The sequence below is a fragment of the Nannospalax galili genome, unplaced genomic scaffold (assembly GCF_000622305.1).
Source record: "Nannospalax galili isolate Female #2095 unplaced genomic scaffold, S.galili_v1.0 scaffold528, whole genome shotgun sequence".
Lineage (NCBI taxonomy): Eukaryota > Metazoa > Chordata > Mammalia > Rodentia > Spalacidae > Nannospalax > Nannospalax galili.
This window is the reverse complement of record NW_008359681.1, coordinates 3,901,292-3,921,040: the sequence shown is the minus strand read 5'-3', so window position 1 is coordinate 3,921,040 and position 19,749 is coordinate 3,901,292. Positions and strand designations below refer to the sequence as shown.

General features: G+C 33.7%; 1 protein-coding gene across 8 annotated transcripts in view; it reads right to left on the bottom strand.

Annotated features, from left to right (window-relative positions):
- Positions 1–19,749, bottom strand: part of Uggt2 (UDP-glucose glycoprotein glucosyltransferase 2) — a 259,231-nt gene that overhangs the window by 73,768 nt on the left and 165,714 nt on the right. For all 8 annotated transcript variants that reach the window (XM_029558882.1, XM_029558884.1, XM_029558883.1 and 5 more), the window contains 5 exons: positions 18,587–18,711; positions 17,900–17,995; positions 14,851–14,953; positions 11,042–11,121; positions 6,717–6,906 (listed from right to left, as the gene is read on the bottom strand). In XM_029558882.1, coding sequence (XP_029414742.1) covers positions 6,717–6,906; positions 11,042–11,121; positions 14,851–14,953; positions 17,900–17,995; positions 18,587–18,711 — 594 coding nt within the window. The remainder of the gene's footprint in view (positions 1–6,716; positions 6,907–11,041; positions 11,122–14,850; positions 14,954–17,899; positions 17,996–18,586; positions 18,712–19,749) is intronic.

Below are 19,749 nucleotides of genomic sequence, written 5' to 3'. Positions count from 1 at the left end.
TAATTGCATTAAAAATGAATTTTTCTGTATGACACTGTGTATTTTAATAAGGAAATGGAGATCTTTTGTAAAGGTTAAAACCTCATTTAATTTTATGTCTTATAGGATTTACACAGAGTACAATATTGTATAACTGTAATATTTCAACTGTAAACCTGAAAATGTACAGCCAATTTTGTAAGAGATGCATCCTAGCTCAGAAAATTGTTACTGAATATGTCAATGCTTATGTAGTGAAATGCTTCTAAGTATGTGGTTATTGAATAAATAATTTAAAAAAAAACACACAAGAAACTAAAGAAAATTCACAAACTCTTGGAGACTGAATGACATATTACTGAATGGTGAATGAAGCATTAATGAAATCAGGAGAGACATTAAAAATTCTTAGAATTGGGGCTGGAGAGATGGGTCAGTGCTTAAGAGCACTGGCTGTCCTTGCAGAGGACCTATGCTCGATTCCCAGCACCTACATGATGGTTCACAACTGTCCATTACTCCAGTTCAAGGGTATCCAATGCTTTCTTCTGACCTTGTCAGGCACTGCATAACATGGGCATGCTTACACACATGTAGGGAATACATTCATACACATAAAATAAAAATAATATTAAAACATATTTAGAATTGAATGGAAATGAAAATAAACCCATGGGATAAAATGAAATTTTATGAGGGAAGGAAGCTCATAGCTACACATTCCTATATTTAAAAAAGTCAGAGAAATTTCAAATAACTTAACAATGAATCTCAGGTCATAGGAAAGCAAAAGCTAATCCCACATCAACAGATAGGAAGAAACAATAAAGATCAAGTCAGAAATCAGTGAATTTGAAATGAACAATATGAAAAAAATCAGTGAAACAGAGTTGGTTCTTGAAAAAGACAAGAGAGACAAACCAAACCGAAAGAGAGAGAAGATCCAAATCAGAAATGAAGAAGACAATATACAAGAGATACCAATGAAAACTGTATTCTGAAAAACTCTGCAATATCCAAAAGAAAAGGATAAATTTATAGATGCACACAACCTGCTAAAATGAAACCAAGAGAGTGAAAACAACTCAAAAAGATCCATAATAAGCAAACCAGAAATAAAGTCTCTCAACTAATAGAGGCCAAACCCACATGGACTGTGAATTCTATCATACCTTTAAAGAGGAACACTAATGTTTCTCAAACTGGTCCATAAAATGGAAAGGGAAGGAACATTACCAATTTCATTTTATGAAGTCAATATTTCCTTGATATTAAAATTGGATAAGGACACAAGAAATAAAAAAGCAGGCCAACTCCAGATGAATTTGGATGCAAAAATTCTCAACAAAATACTTGCAAACAGCATTCATCTACACAACAAAAATATCATTCACCATGTCCAAGTGGGATTCCTTTCCATTATGCAAAGATGGGCAAACATGTACAAAGCAATAAATAAGTCACTTTAATAGCTTCAAGGACAACAATCACATGACCTGATCTCAACAGATGCAGAAAAGATCTTTGACAAAATTCAACACCCCTTCATGATAAAAGCCCTGAAGAAATTAGGAATAAAAGAAACATTTTGCAGCATAATAAAAGTTATGTCAATCTGTACCCAACCATTACACTAAACTCAAACACAGCCACTAAAATCAGGATCAAGACAAGGGTTGCCACTGCACTCTTAAAGACTTCTTATTCAAGTCTTAGCTAGAGCAATAAGATGAGGGAAAGAAATAAAGGGATACAAATAGGAAAGGAAGATGTCAAATCATCCTTATTTGCTGATAATATGATACTATATATTGAAGACCCTAAAGCTTACCCAAGAAAGCCCTTAGATATCATAAACACTTTCAGAAAAATAGTGCTACAACAATCAACATAAAATGTAATTTTCCCATGCATCAATATCGTGTTAGGAATGAAATCAGGAAAATAGTTCCATCTACAATAGCTTTAAAAATACCCAAGAACAAATATAATTAAGAAAGTAAAAGATTTTTACAATGAAAAATTTTAAACTTTTAAAATTTATTTTTATGAGTGTGTGTGCATGTGCATGTACATGCACACATGCATGCACATGGGTACATGTAGCTGTGGAGGCCAGAAGAGGGCATTGGGTTCCCTGGAGCTGGAGTAAGAGGTGGTTGTGAGCTGCTCCATGTAGGTGCTGGGAACTCAACTCTGATTCTCTGCAGGAGCAACAAGTGCTTTAAATCACTGAGCCATCTCTCTAGGTCCTTAATAATTTTTTAAAACAAAACAAAAATACACTTTATTGTCATTCTGAGATTCTTCTGTGGATTTTTTTCTTCTTATATTTTGGGTGTTGGTAATATATTTTGTATATATTCTTAAGTAATAAAATATGATTGAGACTACACGTTATTATTTTTTGGACTTGCAATCTCCATTAAAATACCAATGATATTTTTCAAAGAACTATCTAAAACCAATACTAAAATACATGTGAATACATGAAAGATGCTGAATATTCAACACAATCCTGAGTAAAAAGAACACTGCTGTACATATCATAATATCTGATTTAAACTTATACTACAAAGCCATAGTAACAATACTGTATACCACTGGTATAAAAGCAGACAAGTAAATCATCAAATAGAACAGAAGACAGGTAGAGTCATGTACCTTTATGTGGAAGTTGTTGGAAAAATTGGCAATGGTAAAAGGTTTCTGAATCGATCAATTATGGAAATATTTTCATGTTCCCATTACTCAACATACACTAAATAAGTATATCTTTGCATTGTATTGTGTTGGAATACTTGATTTTAAATATTGCTGCTTGAATTAATGACCCAAGTTCATAAAAAGTGTTAAATAATTTTGGATGGATAGAATTTCCAACAATTTCTGACATAGCCCTAAACAAAATTCTTGCACTCTGTATCATGTATTTATGTGAAGTAGCTTTCTCAGCACCAACAATTATAAAAATCAAACAACTGATCAACTCTGCAAAGTGATGATTCTCTCTATAGATTAATTATTTAGCCAAGATTTAATTCTTTAAAAATAAGGATCAGTAGCTGGGCGTGGTGGCACATGCCTGTAGTTCCAGCACTTGGGAGGCAGAGGCAGGTGGATCTCTGTGAGTTCAAGGCCAGCCTGGTCTATATAGTGAGTTCCAGGACAGCTGGGGCTACAGGGAGACCCTGCTTCAAAAAGTAAACAACAACAACAACAAAAGGATCAGTGAGATGTTTCAGCAGGTAAAGGTGCTTCCTGCCATGTTTGACAATCTTAATTTGATCCCTGGGACCAACAAGGTAGAAAGAGAGAACCGACTCCCATGAGTTGTCTTCTGACTTCCACAAGCATGCTGTGGTATACATGAACTCACACACATAGACAAAAAGTAATTATAAAAATTTTTAAATAAAATAAACAAGCAGTCCATCTTATTAGTATGTAAATTTGCCTTCATCTTTAACAAACAGTACAATTATGTATGTATCCAGAAATTGTTTCAAAATAAATTTATGATATATACTATTAGTAAATGCTTGATTTATATACCTATTTTATACTATATAATTCCAGGTTCTTGTAAAAATTCCTCATATGTCAAGGGTCATGCATGAATAAAGTTGAAGCATCTCTGGAGTAGAGGACACAGAATTAAATCAACACAGCTACCACAGCCTGATTTTTATTAAAAATTCTCAAAACATCCGTTGAAAAAAAGCCTCTTCAATCAACTGTGCTGAGAAAATTGGGTATCCACATGCAGAAGAATAAAACTAAATTTCTATCTCTCCCTCTGCAAAAAAATCAGTTCAAAAAGAATCTAAGACCTGACACTCTGAAACTGGCATAAAAGCACAGGGAAATCACTTGAATATATTAGCAAAAATAAGACTTCCTGTGAGGCCTCCAAAAGTTCATGAAATAATTACAAGAATTGACCAATGGAATTGAATGAAATTTAATAACTTTTTGTATAGCAAAGAAAAAAAGTGAAAAGACAACCTATAGAATTGGACAAAATCTCTGATAACTATAAATGTCATAGAGGATTAATATTTAGAATAAAGAGCTGAAAAACTAAATGCTAAAAAATCAAACCATCTCATCAATAAATGGGCTAAAGAAATAGACAGTTCTCAAATGATAAAGAACAAATGACCAATAAACATGAAAAAATGTTCAATATTCTAGCCATCTGGAAATGCAAAATAAAAATTACACTGGATTCTATCTTACCAAGCCAGAATTGTTATCTTCCAGAAAACAAATAAATGCTAGCAAGGATGCTGGAGTCAGGGACACTTACACACTGCCTGTGGAAATGTGAATTCGTTTAGCCACTATGGAAATCAGTAGAAAGGTTCCTCACAACACTAAAAACAGAAATTCCATATGATACAGCTATACTATTCCTGAGCATAATCCTGAAAGACTCTTAAGTCAATATACCACAGACATATTTGTATGTCCACATTTACTGAGAATCTATTTAGAATAGTTAAGTTATGGAATCAGTCTATGTAGTCATCAATAGATGAAAGGATAAGAAGTGAAAAGCTAAATTAGCATTATCTTCCATAAGCTGCCTTGTCCTTGGTGTTTTATCATAGAGCAGAAAATAATCTCCCTCTCTCTCTCTCTCTCTCTCTCTCTCTCTCTCTCTCTCACACACACACACACATGTACACGCACTCACATACAATTTCTTTTCTAAATCAACTGGAAAGACAAGCAGGTTATTGGGAGAATGGGCAAAGCATGGCCATTTCACATTTTTGCATAGGATATAATAGAATAGAAAAAAACATAAATATATGCTTAATCTTGATAATTAGGAAAATGGGAAGCATTTAAGTTTGTAAGTCACAAGTGCAACTCATAAAACCTGGTGATACAACCTGAGAGGATGTTAAACAACAAGATCTCTAATTTTAAAACATTCCAAAATTCTGATAATATATAAGCTATGAAATTTGTCATTTAAAGTACTTTAAATACAGAATCCAGTGGCAATGTTTCACTCAGTTGTTGTATAACCATTATAGCCATCCATCACCACAGCTTTCTCACCATTAAAAAATTATTTATTTATTATTTTTATTTTATGTGTATGCATGTATTGCCTGCACGTAGGTAAGTGCACTCATGTCGTGCAATGCCCCTGGAGGTCAGAAGAGGCTGTTAGATTCCCTGGAACTGGAGTTATGGGCAGTTGTTAGCTACCATGTGGGTGCTGGGATTCGAACCTGGGTCTTCTGCAAGAACAACCAGTGTTCTTAACCACTGAGCCATCTCTCCAGCCCCTCTCACCATTTCTTATAGAATTAGTTTTGGAAAGTCATTTGATAATTGGTACTGTCTATATCTGATGTATTGGCATAAATTTTTTCATTAACCTCTCTTCTCTTTGTGCTTTTGAGAAATTGGTAGCAATGATCCCTCCATTGCTTCTTTTTAAGAAATTGAGCTTTCTTTCTTTTTACTCAATAACTCTTGCTTTATAAAGGCTTGTCAATACTGATGCTTCTTCAAAACTAATCAGTTTTTTTGTGCATTCTGTATGTTATTCAAGTTTGCTCTATATAATTTTCTTCATTTAGACTTTATTATATATTTTCATATATGCATTGATTTTGGATTTTGTCATAAGTCTTTCAGTCTCTGTTCACCATTTAATGTTGTTTTCCTATTTCTTAGACTAGTAATGTCAAATGTCCTATCATTAAACCATGTAGAATGAATGTATGCCAATACATTGACAATATTCAAAAAAAGTGTCACACATAGGAATTTTATTCAGTTATAAATAAGAATGACATTATGTCATTTCCTGGAAAATGCTTGACTCATAAGGACAAATATGATTTTTCTCATTCATGGTTCCTAGATTTTTCTATAGACACAAAATCATTTATATATAATCAATTATATGTAGTAAAAATCATAAAATCATATATATACAAATATACACCTATATGTATTAAAATAGAAGTGAGACTGTTTGAGGAAGGAAGGGGACTAGAGGACTAAAGGGAGAAGGTAGAATCTATGGAGGTATTTTGTTAGAGTGTATGATATCCTTGAATGAAAATGTGAAGCCTACTACCATGTAACATGAATGTATGCCAATACATCAAAAAATTGTGAAGCCTACTACCATGTAACATGAATGTATGCCAATACATTAAAAAATTCTTTCCAATTTTCTCCCATGGATAGTGGCAACAAGTGAGGAAGAAATATTTATTAGACACAAGTTACACTGGAAGTAATGGGAAGCACTAAAGTCTACCAAATTTTGTTTCCTGGTTGCTATGTTAATATAAGTTAGGACTACTTTCTCTGGCTATGAGCCATGAACCTCAAAAGTAGTTCTGAATGAAACTTCTTGGGGTTAAAACTAAGCTTGCTAAGCAAAGTAGGTACTAAATAATGCCAATCTAAATTGTCATGTATCCTCCAAATTTTCTGCATTGTTTATCTTAGAGTAGTCCTTCTGAGCTAGTAAGACAAGGCAATATAAATACTGAGGGCACTATGAACCTGGAAATTGAGAGAAGTTCAATAGAAAGTTAGGTAAATGTAAAATCAAGAAAAAACACTACACTGAGACCTAGAGTCATAACACTGAAAAATTTGGTATGCATGCATGATCCCTTACTACAGCTGTAATAGAGGATAAGAATTTACATTATTTCTTTATCTTTACATGGCTTTTCACAATTACTTACATCTTTTAAATTAATGTTATCAAGATCACAGTTGCTTTGTACTATTTCAACCAACCAGCCTTCTGGAGTAATCATGTTGAGAGTTAGAAGGTGTGATTCAGGGATGTCCAGGAATTTTGCCACTGGTCCATGTGAAGGATTATTATCAGTCCCTGACATCAGCTCCGGTTCCAGAACAAAACGGTAAAAGCTGTTAATAAAATAAAAAATATTGTGACTAAAAGTAAAATGATTATGTCTCAAAAAACTTCAAATTTCAGAGGCTGGAGAGATGGCTCAGCGGTTAAGAACACTGTCCTTGCAGAAGACCCAGGTTTGAGTTACAGCGCCCACATGCCAGCTAACAACTGTCTGAAACTCCAGTTCTAGGGGATCTGACAGCCTCTTCTGTCCTCCATGGGCATTGCACAACACGGGTGCACTTACATGCATGCAGGCATAATACTCATACACATAAAATAAGAAATAAAATATTTAAAAACTTCAAATTTCAAAAGGATTAATGACTATAAAGTCTTAAATCAAAAAGGCTAAATATACCCTATATCTCACAAGAGTTGATGCCTGTAACATAAAATATAATTCATTCATGAACATTATTATCTTTTATATGATTACATATTACATATTCATTTCTCAATGAACATAATTAGAATTTCTTTAAGATATATCTGACTTAGGTAGGTTCTAATGGTATATATCTATAGCCACCCATTAATCCTTCACATTTGTTCATGATCCATGTTTTATCTATTTTATTCATCTTTACCATTATTATAAAGAGAAGTTTTAGCTAGAAAACAAACAAAATTTAAGTTGAAATTCTGGCACCAATTTTAAATGCTTGACTCAAAACAAACAAATGAATTAAGTTAAAAGCATCAGTTTAATAGAACATTTAGGCATAACTGTAATTTTATTGTATTTTAGCCTCATCCTTCAATATCATCATACTAAGAATTAGTCAGTTGTTAAGAATAGTGTGAGCTCCCAAGTCTCAATGGGGAAGAGGAACAGGGCTAAGGGAATGAGAGATGCAGGTCTCACTACTGACTGGATGGAAAATGCCCTCAAGTTGCTTGCCATGAAGGGCCTCTCCACCATGCTTTGTGAGAGAAATTAGCTAGAGCCAGAGAGAGAAAGTCAGTAAGACACAAATGAATCTTTTATAACCTAAGCTGCAGAAGAGCTATTCTATTAGTTTGGCCATATTTTGTTCACAAGAGCAGAGTCACTATGTTCAACCCTTACTCTAGGAGAATTTACACAATGTGGCTTCCAGGTGATGGTGATCACTGGGAGACATATGCAGGAAGGCATATTTCAAACAAAAGAAAGGAGACAAAAAGAAAACAAAGCCATGAAGTAAACACACAAAACAAGTACTCAGTATGCAAATGCAGTCTAAATGGCAAGGAAGAATTTTTTCAGGAATATTGCAAATGGAACTTTCCATAAGACATAGTAAAAATAATTTCAGTGGTAAAGAAGAAATTGCAGTCAAATGTAGTGAGATTTCAGTGAAGAATCATTGGAGCAAATTGTTACTCTTTGATGAAGTTTAGAAGAGAAATAATGAAGAAAAAAATCAACATTCCAGAACAGAGAAACTCAGTGTTAGAGGGGTGAGGGAGAGCAGATCTTTTTTTTTTTTGAATCAGTTCTGACAGGGTCTCCCTGTAGCCCCAGCTGTCCTGGAACTCACTACGTAGACCAGGCTGGCCTTGAACTCACAGAGATTTGCCTGCCTTTGCCTCCCGAGTGCTGGGATCAAAGATCTTTTTTAAGGGAGTGATTCTAGATAGACTGACTAGACTACAGTGGATGACACCTGGATAGAAATGCTTGACCAGATAGGACTTAACATATATGACAGAATACTTAAATCTGGTTTGGGGCGGGGCTAGGGGAGTCATGGAGGGGGGAGGGGGAAGTGGTCTAAATTTGATTAAGATATATGAAATACACAAAACTCAGTAAAATATTAAAAATAAAAAGACTGAATAACTTTAAATAAAAAATTATATTTAGTATGTGCACATATTGCACATTTGGAAATCAGAGGATAACTTATGGGAGTTCTCTTCTTTTATCAAATGGATTATGGGGATCAAAGTCAGGTCATCAAGTGTGGTGGCCAGTGCCTTTACCTGCTGAGTTGTCTCACTGGCCTCCCCAAATTGACTTTTAGGACTGAGGGTGAAAGCTAATGTAAAGGTTAAAGATAAGGAAGAGAGAGAATATGTGATAAATGCAAGGGTCAAAGATAAAAGAAAAAGCATGGAATCAAACTAAGGAAGAAATATTTATCTTAAAAACCAGGAGAAATATGATATTCTTTCCACACAACATAGGAAGGGTAATAAAGACAGTATGAAGCTAAGGGAATCTTTGTCCACTACTTCATTTAGCTCTGAGGAAAAAAAATCAGACAATATTTACTAAAAGGACTAAAAATAAACATGTAAACTAATCTGACATGCTACAGAGTAAATGAAATTAGGCTAAATTAGTTGATTAAAAAATACTGTACATGCTGAACAATATCTAGTACTTTAGGCATTATTTCTTCTACAGAAGTCAAATTCTTTCCCTCCCAATATTCAATATTGCCATTTTTCTTATTTTTTAAAGATTCTTTTGTTTAATTTTAATTATGCAGTGCCCATGGAGGCCAGAAAAGTGCAGTACATCTGGAGCTGGAGATACAAGCAGCTGTGAACCACCAGTCCTGGGTACTAGGAGCTGAACCCTAGTGCTCTGCAAGATCAACAAGTTCTCTTAACCTCTGTGATCTCTCTCCAGCTCTCAATATTACTATTCTTTTTAATTATTGTTTTTATTTTATGTGTATGAGTGTACTGTCTGCGCATATGTGAGTGCACTTGTGTCGTGCAATGCCGTGGAGGTCAGAAGAGGGCATCGGATTCCCCTGGAACTGGAGTTAAGGACGGTTTATAGCCACCAGGTGGGTGCTGAAAATTGAACCCAGGTCCACTGCAAGAGCAGTCAGTGCTCTTAACTGCTGAACCATCTCTCCAGCCCCAGCATTACTATTTTTCATTATGTATTCCAATATTATGCATTCTAAGCATTATAGTGATATTCTGAAGAGGACGTCCATTCTTGTGAATAAAAATTCTTTGCCTTTCAATTAGTGGCTAAAATATTTAGTGCTTTTGTTCAAATGTAGTGATAAAATTAAAAATACATAAGAAGCCAGGTATGGAAGGGCAAGCCTTTAATTCCAGCACTTGGGAGGCAGAGGCAGGCAGATATCCTGAGTTCTAAGTCAGCTTTGTCTACAGAGTGAAATACAATCCAGCCAAGCTACATAGTGAGACCCTGTCTTAAAAAATAAGATACAAAAGAAAAATGAAAAGCATAAAAAATGAACATGTTATAAAAACAAGTGTTAAGAGGTCAATAAATGAGTCCTCCACTTTCGATTTTCCACATTTTCAATTTTATTGTCTTCCCAACATTAAAAATTCCTCATTTAAAGTATCTATTCTAGGCAATAATGTACAGTGTATCAACTACAATATATGTGAAAAGTAAAAAAGAGATTAACTGAATGCTACCACTCTGTTGTGTATCTATGAATGTATGTTTTATTTAGAGTTATATAATTAAATGCTTCAGAAAAAAGGCACAATGAAAAACCTACAAAGCTACTTTAGTCCAATAGGATGGATATACCTTCTTCCTGGCCAATGATAGCAAAAGGATATCGAATATTTCTATCAGTAAGTGTGATTTACAATGATACTGATTCTGATCCAAAAGGAAGAGGAAGCGTGTATTAGGTATTATTTAAAATAATAATAGTTCAGTTAGGTATTATTTTAAAAAAATCACAGAATTAATGAGAAATGTTTGTTCACAATAATAAACATATACATTTCTGAATCATCAATAGATTATTCTACACTAATTTCATCTAAACATCCTCAAATAGTGAATGTGAAGATATAATAGAGATCACCTTGAAATTTCGGTCTGAAAAAGTATTGACAAAATAGTTAAACCAAAAATGCTTTCAATTTACCATATTCCCTCCTTGAAATACTTCTCAATAAGTATTCCTAGACCAAATTTCTAAAACATACCTATGAACAAATACAAGCCTGTACAAAATTCTGTCATAAGATCTACTTACTAGGTCACATTATTTTAGTTTTACATTAATTTAAGGCAATAAACTGACTTTCTGATATATACAAATGAAGTATCTAATGAAGAACAGAAAAGGTTAATTAAAAATGGGCTCTTTTCTTATATATGCAAATATTTAAAATAAAATTATGTTCAGTCCAACTCACCTTTCCAAAGGGGCTTTTGAAAGCTTGCCTTTGCAGTTCATGAACAGCTTTATCTTCATGTTTATAATCTTGCCAAGTACCTATTAAAAATTCCCATACTTGATTTTCAAGGAACGTTAATAACATTTATTGAGCATGTATTATGCACTATACATTGCATTAATGCTTTGCATTCATTGTCCGTTTGATACTCATAACATCTTTCCACATATATGTGAAGCACATGAAGATTTTGCCCAGGGTCATAGTAAGTCACAGAAGAGGTAAAGACTAGAATGTGAATGATTTCAGTGCCTCATAGTCAACCTAGCAGGTTTTTGTTTAAAATAACTTTCTTTCACAGTTTTTAAATTTTCTTAGCATTTAAGAACAAGTAAAAGAATTATTGGAACCTGACTTGCAAACACAAATTGGTAGCCTCACAGCAACACTGCCCAGGGTACTTGGATCTTTTAGAATTTTAAGAGGTGTAGAAATTTCTTAGCAATATACAGATAAACTACTCTCATTTTCTTTCATTTGTATTGCCATGAGATAAATAAGAAGTTGAAGAAAATAATTTTGCTCATTGACATCTCTACATAAGCAACAAATCATTGATGATTTGAAGCTTTTAGTCAACAAAGGAAATAGGTGAAAGTAGAAACAAAAAATACACGTAACACAAAGGATACAGATTGACTTAATGAAGAATTAGAATATATAGAGATTACATCTAAGAACTTAAATGTATTAATTTACATTTTAAATTTAATTTGAATGTTTCAATTTCATAAGTAAAAAATAAAGTCTCTCAGAAATAAAGTATGCTATTATTATAATCAAGGGTGTAAATGGAAGTTAAATCTCCATATTTTATCTCTGCATTTCCATATTTATTAATCCTAAAGTTTAACTTTACAGAAGTTTTAAATTTATTTCTATTTATTTCTATTTCTATTTATTTCTATTTCTATTTATTTATTTACTTATTTATTTATTTATTTGTTTGTTTGTTTGTTTTTGAGACAGGGTCTCTCTGTAGCTTATTTTTTATTTATTTGTGTGTGTTTGTGTCTGAACGTGGATATATATACACATGAGTCCAATGCCTGCTGAGGCCACAAGAAAGTGCAAATCCCTTGAAAAGTCTCCCTACACGTGGTTGTGAACTGCCTGACCTGGGGCTGGGAAACAAACTCAGGTCTTCTGGAAGAGTAGAGAATGCTCTTAACCACTGAGCCATCTCTCCAGACACACTTTACATAAATTTTAAATGTAAAACAATGTTTTCTTCTGAATAATGATTCTTCACTATACTAAAAAGCAAGAATAATCTGAGTATTGTATCTCAAGAAGTTAAGATATGAAGAGTATACAAATGTTAAGAAAGAATGGTAAAACAGTCATGAAGCTGTTTGTTCTGTTCATATACTTAACAGATACAGTAGAAAAGCCTAAAATTATTGTGGATATTAATAAACATAAAAGTATTTATAATAAATTTCTTCAATATAATTCTTTTAAAAATTTCATTAAAATATTATTTTTATTTTATGTGTATGAGTGTATTGCCTATTGTGCAGTATCTGCAAAGGTCAGAAGAGGGTGTCAGAGCCCATGGAACTGGAGTTACAAATGGTTGTTAGCCACCATGTGGGTGCTAAGAACTGAACCCAGGTCCTCTGCAAGAGCAGTCAGTGCTCTTAACTGCTGATCCATCTCACCAGCCCCTCAATATAATTTTCTAATGTTTGAGAAAAATTAAATGTGAAATTTTGATAGTATATACATCAATATCACCTAGCTTGATCACTTACATTATTCATCAGAAGTAAAGCCAACTGTCCATGGACTTTCCAGATATGTCTTAAACAAAAACTATTTTATGTATATATGTGTGTACCTGTATTATAAGGGCACCAAGTGTGTGCAGGAGCCTATGGAAATCAGAAGAGGGGTTCAGATTCCCAGAAACTCTAGTCATAGATGGTTGTGAATTGCCATGTGGATGCTGAGAACTGAACTTGAGTCTTCTGCAAGAGCAGTAAATGCTTTTAACTGCTGAGCCATCACTCTATCCATAATATATGTCTTAAAGTGGCTTCTAATAAGAATATAACAAAATTACTGATTATGGTGGCACACACTTAGTCCCAGATCTAGGGAGGCAGAGACAGGCAAATCTCTGTGAGACCAAGGCCAGTCTGGTCTACATAGCCAGTTCCAGGCCTGCTGGGAATACAGGGACACCCTGTCTCAAAACAAAACAAAACAAAACAAAACAAAACAAAACAAAACAAAACAAAACCAGAACAGAACAGAACAGAAAGAACAGAACAGATATCTGTCAAAATTGTGAAAAGTCACCAGAAAAATATGTAATCTTCTAATATATCCAAACTTAACTTTGGAAAGATGCACTATAATTTGTACCATTTATATTCTCAGAACTTTTGTAGATGGCTAACATTACAATTACATAAATTACAATTAATGTAATTTCTAACATTCCTCTCCTTCCCTCAGTCCTTTATTCCTCCCTCCCTCCCTTGTATCCCAGTCTGGCCTTAAACTTTAATCCTCCTGTTTCACCTTTCATATGGTTGGGATTATAGACTTATTTCAAAACACCTAGCTTCTTCTGTTTTCTAAGAACATTTGAGCATTATTATGACCACAGTTTCCATGCTCATGTTACTCATTATGTGCAGTCTGATGTTAGCTAAGCAAAGAAAGAAGGAAAATAGAACTTTGGGGTTGTGCCTTTGTTCTCCCTTTTATGCTAACAGTAATACAAGGATGATGCAGGGAGTATGACAAGGGATCTTAGATTACTAGACAGTCTTCAGTAGTGAGTAGCTAGATGAGACAGTAACTTCATTTTGTTGAAGGTACTGTTATTTTGTCCCTTGTTATAGAAGCAAATGAACTGGGCACAGTCTCTATGTTCCACCTTCCCTGAGCTTTGCCTATTTGGCTAACATTACTTACTGCACTTTAAGTTTCACCAAAATACAAATAAATACCAGATTTCCCAAAAGGCATTGTTCACAACCTGGGGGGAGACACCCCTATTATTTGTTCAGGCTGCCATAACAAAATACTATAGACCAAGTGTCATAAACTATAGAAATTTATTTTCTTGGAGTTCTGGAAGCTGAGTAGTCAAGGCCTACTGATTTGGCTTCTGTGAGAACCCTCTTCTTGGTCTGAAGGTAGCTGGCACGTTGATATCTCACCTGACATCTTCTTTGTGTGCTCAAGGAGAGGGACAGAGAGTCAGAGAAAGAGAGACAGAGAGTGCTCAGATCTACCAGTCTCTACTGAAATATATCTATTAAAATGTCCTATGTAAATCAAGCCAGTCAAATTCCTAGCATGGGGTGTGTGCAGGTGAGTAAGAAGCAACAACCCTAGTTGAAGAACTACTGGCAATGGATAGAGCTGCTGGGAGAGGAAGAGTCAGATTTCTTTAAGGGTATGATACTGAGGAGGTTGACCAGGCTCCAGGGGATGATGGACCCACATTTGAGCACAGAAATTAGACTTGACAGACATTAGTAGTAGTAGTAGTAAGAATAATAATAACAATAATAATAAATGACATAAATTGGGGGGGGTAATAAAGGGAGAGCAGATGGGAAAGAGGGGGGGTCTAAATATGATCAAAATACATTGTATGAAATTCTCAAAAATTCAATAAAAATATTTTCAATGTTAGATGATGTGAAAGACCAAGAACACAAATGCTTCATTACACTTAAAAACAGGCATGAAAAGTCAAGTTTCAAATTGAAAAGTTTAGTCTAATTTATATATTGTCTTACAACCAATAGCTGTGCCATCTTCTGTGCTTCTCTTGTCAAAGGATCAACAATAGCAATAACATCAAAGAACACATCATTCTCTTGGGGATTTATCTTTATAACACTACAAAACAGAAAATAAAGATAAAACATGATAGATTACATTTATACAGCACATCCATAATCATGGTGTTAGCTCTGCATTGGCTTACGAATTACCTTCTACCCCTTCTGTAAAAAAAAGTCCTGGTTATTTCACATAACAAAATGCAGTTTTGGAAATCTGTGTGCAACAAATTGTAAAGCTGTAGAGAATATGAGAAAATGACATATTTTATGAAAATGCAATTTAAAATACCATTTAAAGAATACTATTACAGCAAAAATTCTGATAGTTTTAGTTTTCAAATTTCTCATGGATTTATTATGTGAAAATAAAATCAGTATGCTTTTGTGTTGGTTGAATATATTTCATCGGGGAATTAACTATTCAGTATTTTTATTAAGCTAGGATTGCAGAAAATCAACATATTACATTGAGAAGTTCAAGACAAAACACACTCAAATAATCATACTTTAGGTCTCCTCTCCTTACCTACTTCCCTTTTGTCCCTTCTGTTTTGTTTCCCACTGATTTAAATTCTAAATTATGAGATGGGCTAATCTTTAAAGGAATGTAGGAAGGAAATTACCAATGGGAGACAATTTGACATCTAATGTATTTAAAAGTTAATAGTATGTATATTGTTAGAAGTATAGGCTATCTAACTGAATTACTTTTGTAATACTATAACCATATACAAGCATTTTTTAAAGTGAAGGATGAATTCTTTATTTTGCATACAACAGAAGGAAAATGCTTACCAAGTCAAGTGCTACACATGTGCAGTTACAGGAATATTAGATGGTTTTGATACAGAAAGGCAGTGAGATTGGTGCTCAACAATGAAATAAAAGCTAATATAAATATTTAATTCAAATATGAGAACTAAGAGAAACTTAATTTTGCATGTAGTTATGATTTAATTTTATTAAAGTAAGAGTAGGAGGTCAGACAACAGATACTGTTGGATGATTATTACTAGAAATAAGGGTTACAAGTTAGATGCTCTAAAAGTAAGACTGTATAGTTTCTTCTGCTTTTGGTTATCTTGTAAAATGTCTACAAATTACTGTTATATTTCTAGCAGCCATAGAACCTCATCCCTTTATGGCTGCTTTATAATTTGTTATGACTTAAGTGCACATCTATCTCCTGCCGCTTAAAATTTTTACCAGACAACTCCCACTTCTATAAGGCTGTATTATGTTTTAGTTTCATAGACGTTATCTAACAAATGTAGTATGAAAGACAGTTTTCTGAACTGAGTACGGTACTACACAGCAATAAGCCCAGCACTCAGGAGGATGAGAAAGGATGATCATGAATTCAAGGTCAGCTTGAGCAACATAGCAAGTGCGGGGTTGGCCTCGGTTACATAGTGAGATCCTGCCTCAAACCAACCCTTCCAAAAATTTCTGAGCCTATTAGAAGGTATTACACTGATTGACTCAAGAATGGAAGTAAAATATCCTTTTTTCACCTACAATATTAGCAAGATGCTTACTCAATCTACCTTTGGAGTTCATCAGTTCTTATAGAAAGACTGATCATATTACAACAGGTCACAGCAGTGAAAACATTGAGTCGTATTTTATGCTATCAATTTATAAAACAGGCCAGGTCTTCTATTTTAAGGGTTCTGATAAAGACAGTGTTTTTTTTTTTTTTTTTTTTTTTTTTTTTTTTGAGACAAGGTTTTAGTATCGTTTCTATAAAAGTTCCTTAGAGAAATTTGCCTTCCCTCTAAGAATAGTTACACCTGAATGATGACTTTATTTTTATTTCTTGTGCTGCTGCTAGTAGGATGGAAATTACTGCAGCAGTCTGGAATGCCTCCTTCAAGACACTGCACTGTACACACACAGCTTATGTTTGTCACTGTGAGATCATGAAATAATGAGGCAGTAAGTTACAAGCTAGTTTTTTTCTTCTTACAAAAATCTTAAAGCAGAAAATCCATGGTTGGTAGAAAAGGAACAGGGTCATAAAGGTTCAACACGAGATCCTTCAGGGCAGAGAAAATGGATAATTGCGTTGTTCTTTTGGTCAGTTTACTCATTATTTCATCTCCTTCTCCCTTTTCTTTCTCCTTTCTCAAGCCTTTTAATGTTAGCTACTTTTCCAGATTTGAACATTGTTATTAACCAACTTAAAGTTTAGAAGGAGGAATTAAAATGATCAAGCATATTAATATAGAAATAATTTATAATACCCATTTTAACTTTTTTTCAGCATTAAAAGGTGACTCCATACATACATGAAAGAAGAGCAGCAAAGATACAATGCTGTGTATAAAAATATGATTATCTCCCCAAAAGGCTGTATACGAATGCATTTTATATGAACACAAAAGTATATACGTGTCCTCCTAAATAACATGCATATATAAATACAGAATGAATTCTGGTAATTATTAAATTGAAATGAAAAATTACTTAAAATATTTGTTCATCTCTGAAGTACATTAACTAGTTTCTGATGGTTACCAGTATCCTTTTAAATTAACAAGCTACAGTAAACACTATTTGAAGACACACACAAATGACCTTAAGAACAGGTTAGTCTTTTTGATTAATAAGAACTCCTTAGTTACTATATCTTTCATATACTGAAATTTTGACAGTATTATGTATATTCAAAGACACTAAACACTAAAAATAGGGCTGAGTATGAAATACATATCATGTTAACTATAACTTAAAACTTTATATCCTTTATTATTTTCTAGAATATATAACTGTATTTCTTGCTTATATGTGTCATGTGGTACTAGAAATCAAACACAGGGCCTCATATATGAAAGGGGAACACATCCTCTACCACTGAGCAAATAGAGAATTTTAAATTCTACTTTTAAATCTTACCATGCTATTAAAAGCAATGGAAGTAATGCACAAGTGGAAATAATGCATGAAATAATACAATTATAGGTTAAAAAAAAAAGCCCAGACACTATTACATTCTCACCTGTGATTCTCTTTAAGTAATGAGACATTATACCGAGATGCACGCGTAGGCAAAGATGAAACAAGGGAATCAATTTTCATAATAAGGTCACTGATGCTAGATGAGCAAGGCAAGAGAATGTGTGAGACTTCTATGAAAAGTCCATATTTCATGTTATGGTTAACAACTCTAGAGAAGCGTTCTCTCTCTCTCTCTCTCTCTCTCTCTCTCTCTCTCTCTCTCTCTCTCTCTCCCTCCCTCCCTCCCTCCCTCTCTCCTCTCTCAACATAGTTAAAGTTCCTATACTACAGAAGTAAGTTACAAAGAGAATGTACAGTATAATAGCATTTCTCTGAAAAAGTCAAGACACTAAACACAATGAACACTGATAGTGGATATTTACATCTGAAGCCAAAGTACAAATAAAAAATAGGAGACTCATGTATATAGCCTTTAGAAAAGGGTTCCTTCCTCTTGGAAAAGGAAAAGATGGGGCTAGGTAGATACAAAATGAAGTCAGATTCATCAAACAACATTAACACCCAGAGTTGGGTCATGGTGAATAAATAGATGTGATTTATTATCTATCTTCTCTGACTTTATTATGTATCTTTACTTGTCTAATATTTGAATCATTTTTTAACCTTAAAATATTTGTGTAATGTCAAATAACAAAATGAATTACTTTTATGTTTTAAAATACTTAACGATTTTGAGTTGAATTCCATACTTTCAGCAATGTCCTTAATTTTCTCTACGGAATTACTAAATGTTATCTTTTCAATCAAGTGAAAATCTTCTTTGTAGACCTCTTCATTTAAAGGTCCTAAGAACTGAAAATGAAGATAGTTTTTTGTTGAGTATCTTCTAGAAGACAATTTAGGAAAATTTTCTTTGTTAAACAAAATTTTCATGAGGTCTATTCAAATATACCACCACCACCACCACAGTCAACTCTACTTACATGAACATTTTCTGAAGAAGCTATTTACACCAAACCACCATTATATCATATATATAAAGCCCTAATGTAGAACTTGGGACTGATCTCATTTTATATACAAACACTTATATTTAATGACAGAAATCATGTCAACCAGACAATTGTTGTATTTTGATAAAAAGATTAGATTCCTTGTTTTTAGAAGAGACTCACACCTCCCCTCCATCTGCATATGAAATTAATGTCTAAAATTTACTACAGTATAGTTCTTGAATCTTTCAAATGTGATGCTAGCAGTCAAATACCATGTTTCATTTTAAATATAACCACAAGATCTAACACAAAAGTGGGCATTGTAACACTAAGAGCACTCAAACATTTTCTTACCTTAAGATTTGATATAAATTTAACATAACTTGAAAAGCAGTTTCAGTGGGTTTTTTTCACACTAAGTACACAGGATTGGAAAAGAGTTGAAATATATATACCACTTTCAGTGACTTTCGAAGTTTTATATTAGTAGCTAAAAATAGGGCAATCCTTACCCATAAGGCTCAGGGAACCTCCTGGAAGGTCTTGAAGATTTTAAGGGTCAGGGGAGCAGAACATCAACCATTAAACAGTGTCTCCTAGACATGAAAGGGAAGCTGAACCCATGAAATCCCAACAATATGGTTGCCTAAACAAGACCTGCATAATGACATCAGCTGACATGCCAATATGTGTAGGGAAATTTCAGAAGGTCCTGCTTCTAGATGAAGAGCTACAGGCAATTAATGGCTTTTTAGAGAGGGAGAATCAGTTTTCTTCGGGGACATGCTCCCTGAGAGGTTATCCAGTCTTAAGTGGTCAGCCCTAAACACATGTATATATAAGCATCACTAAATCGACTCAGTATGTTTTTTTTGTGTATATATATATATATATA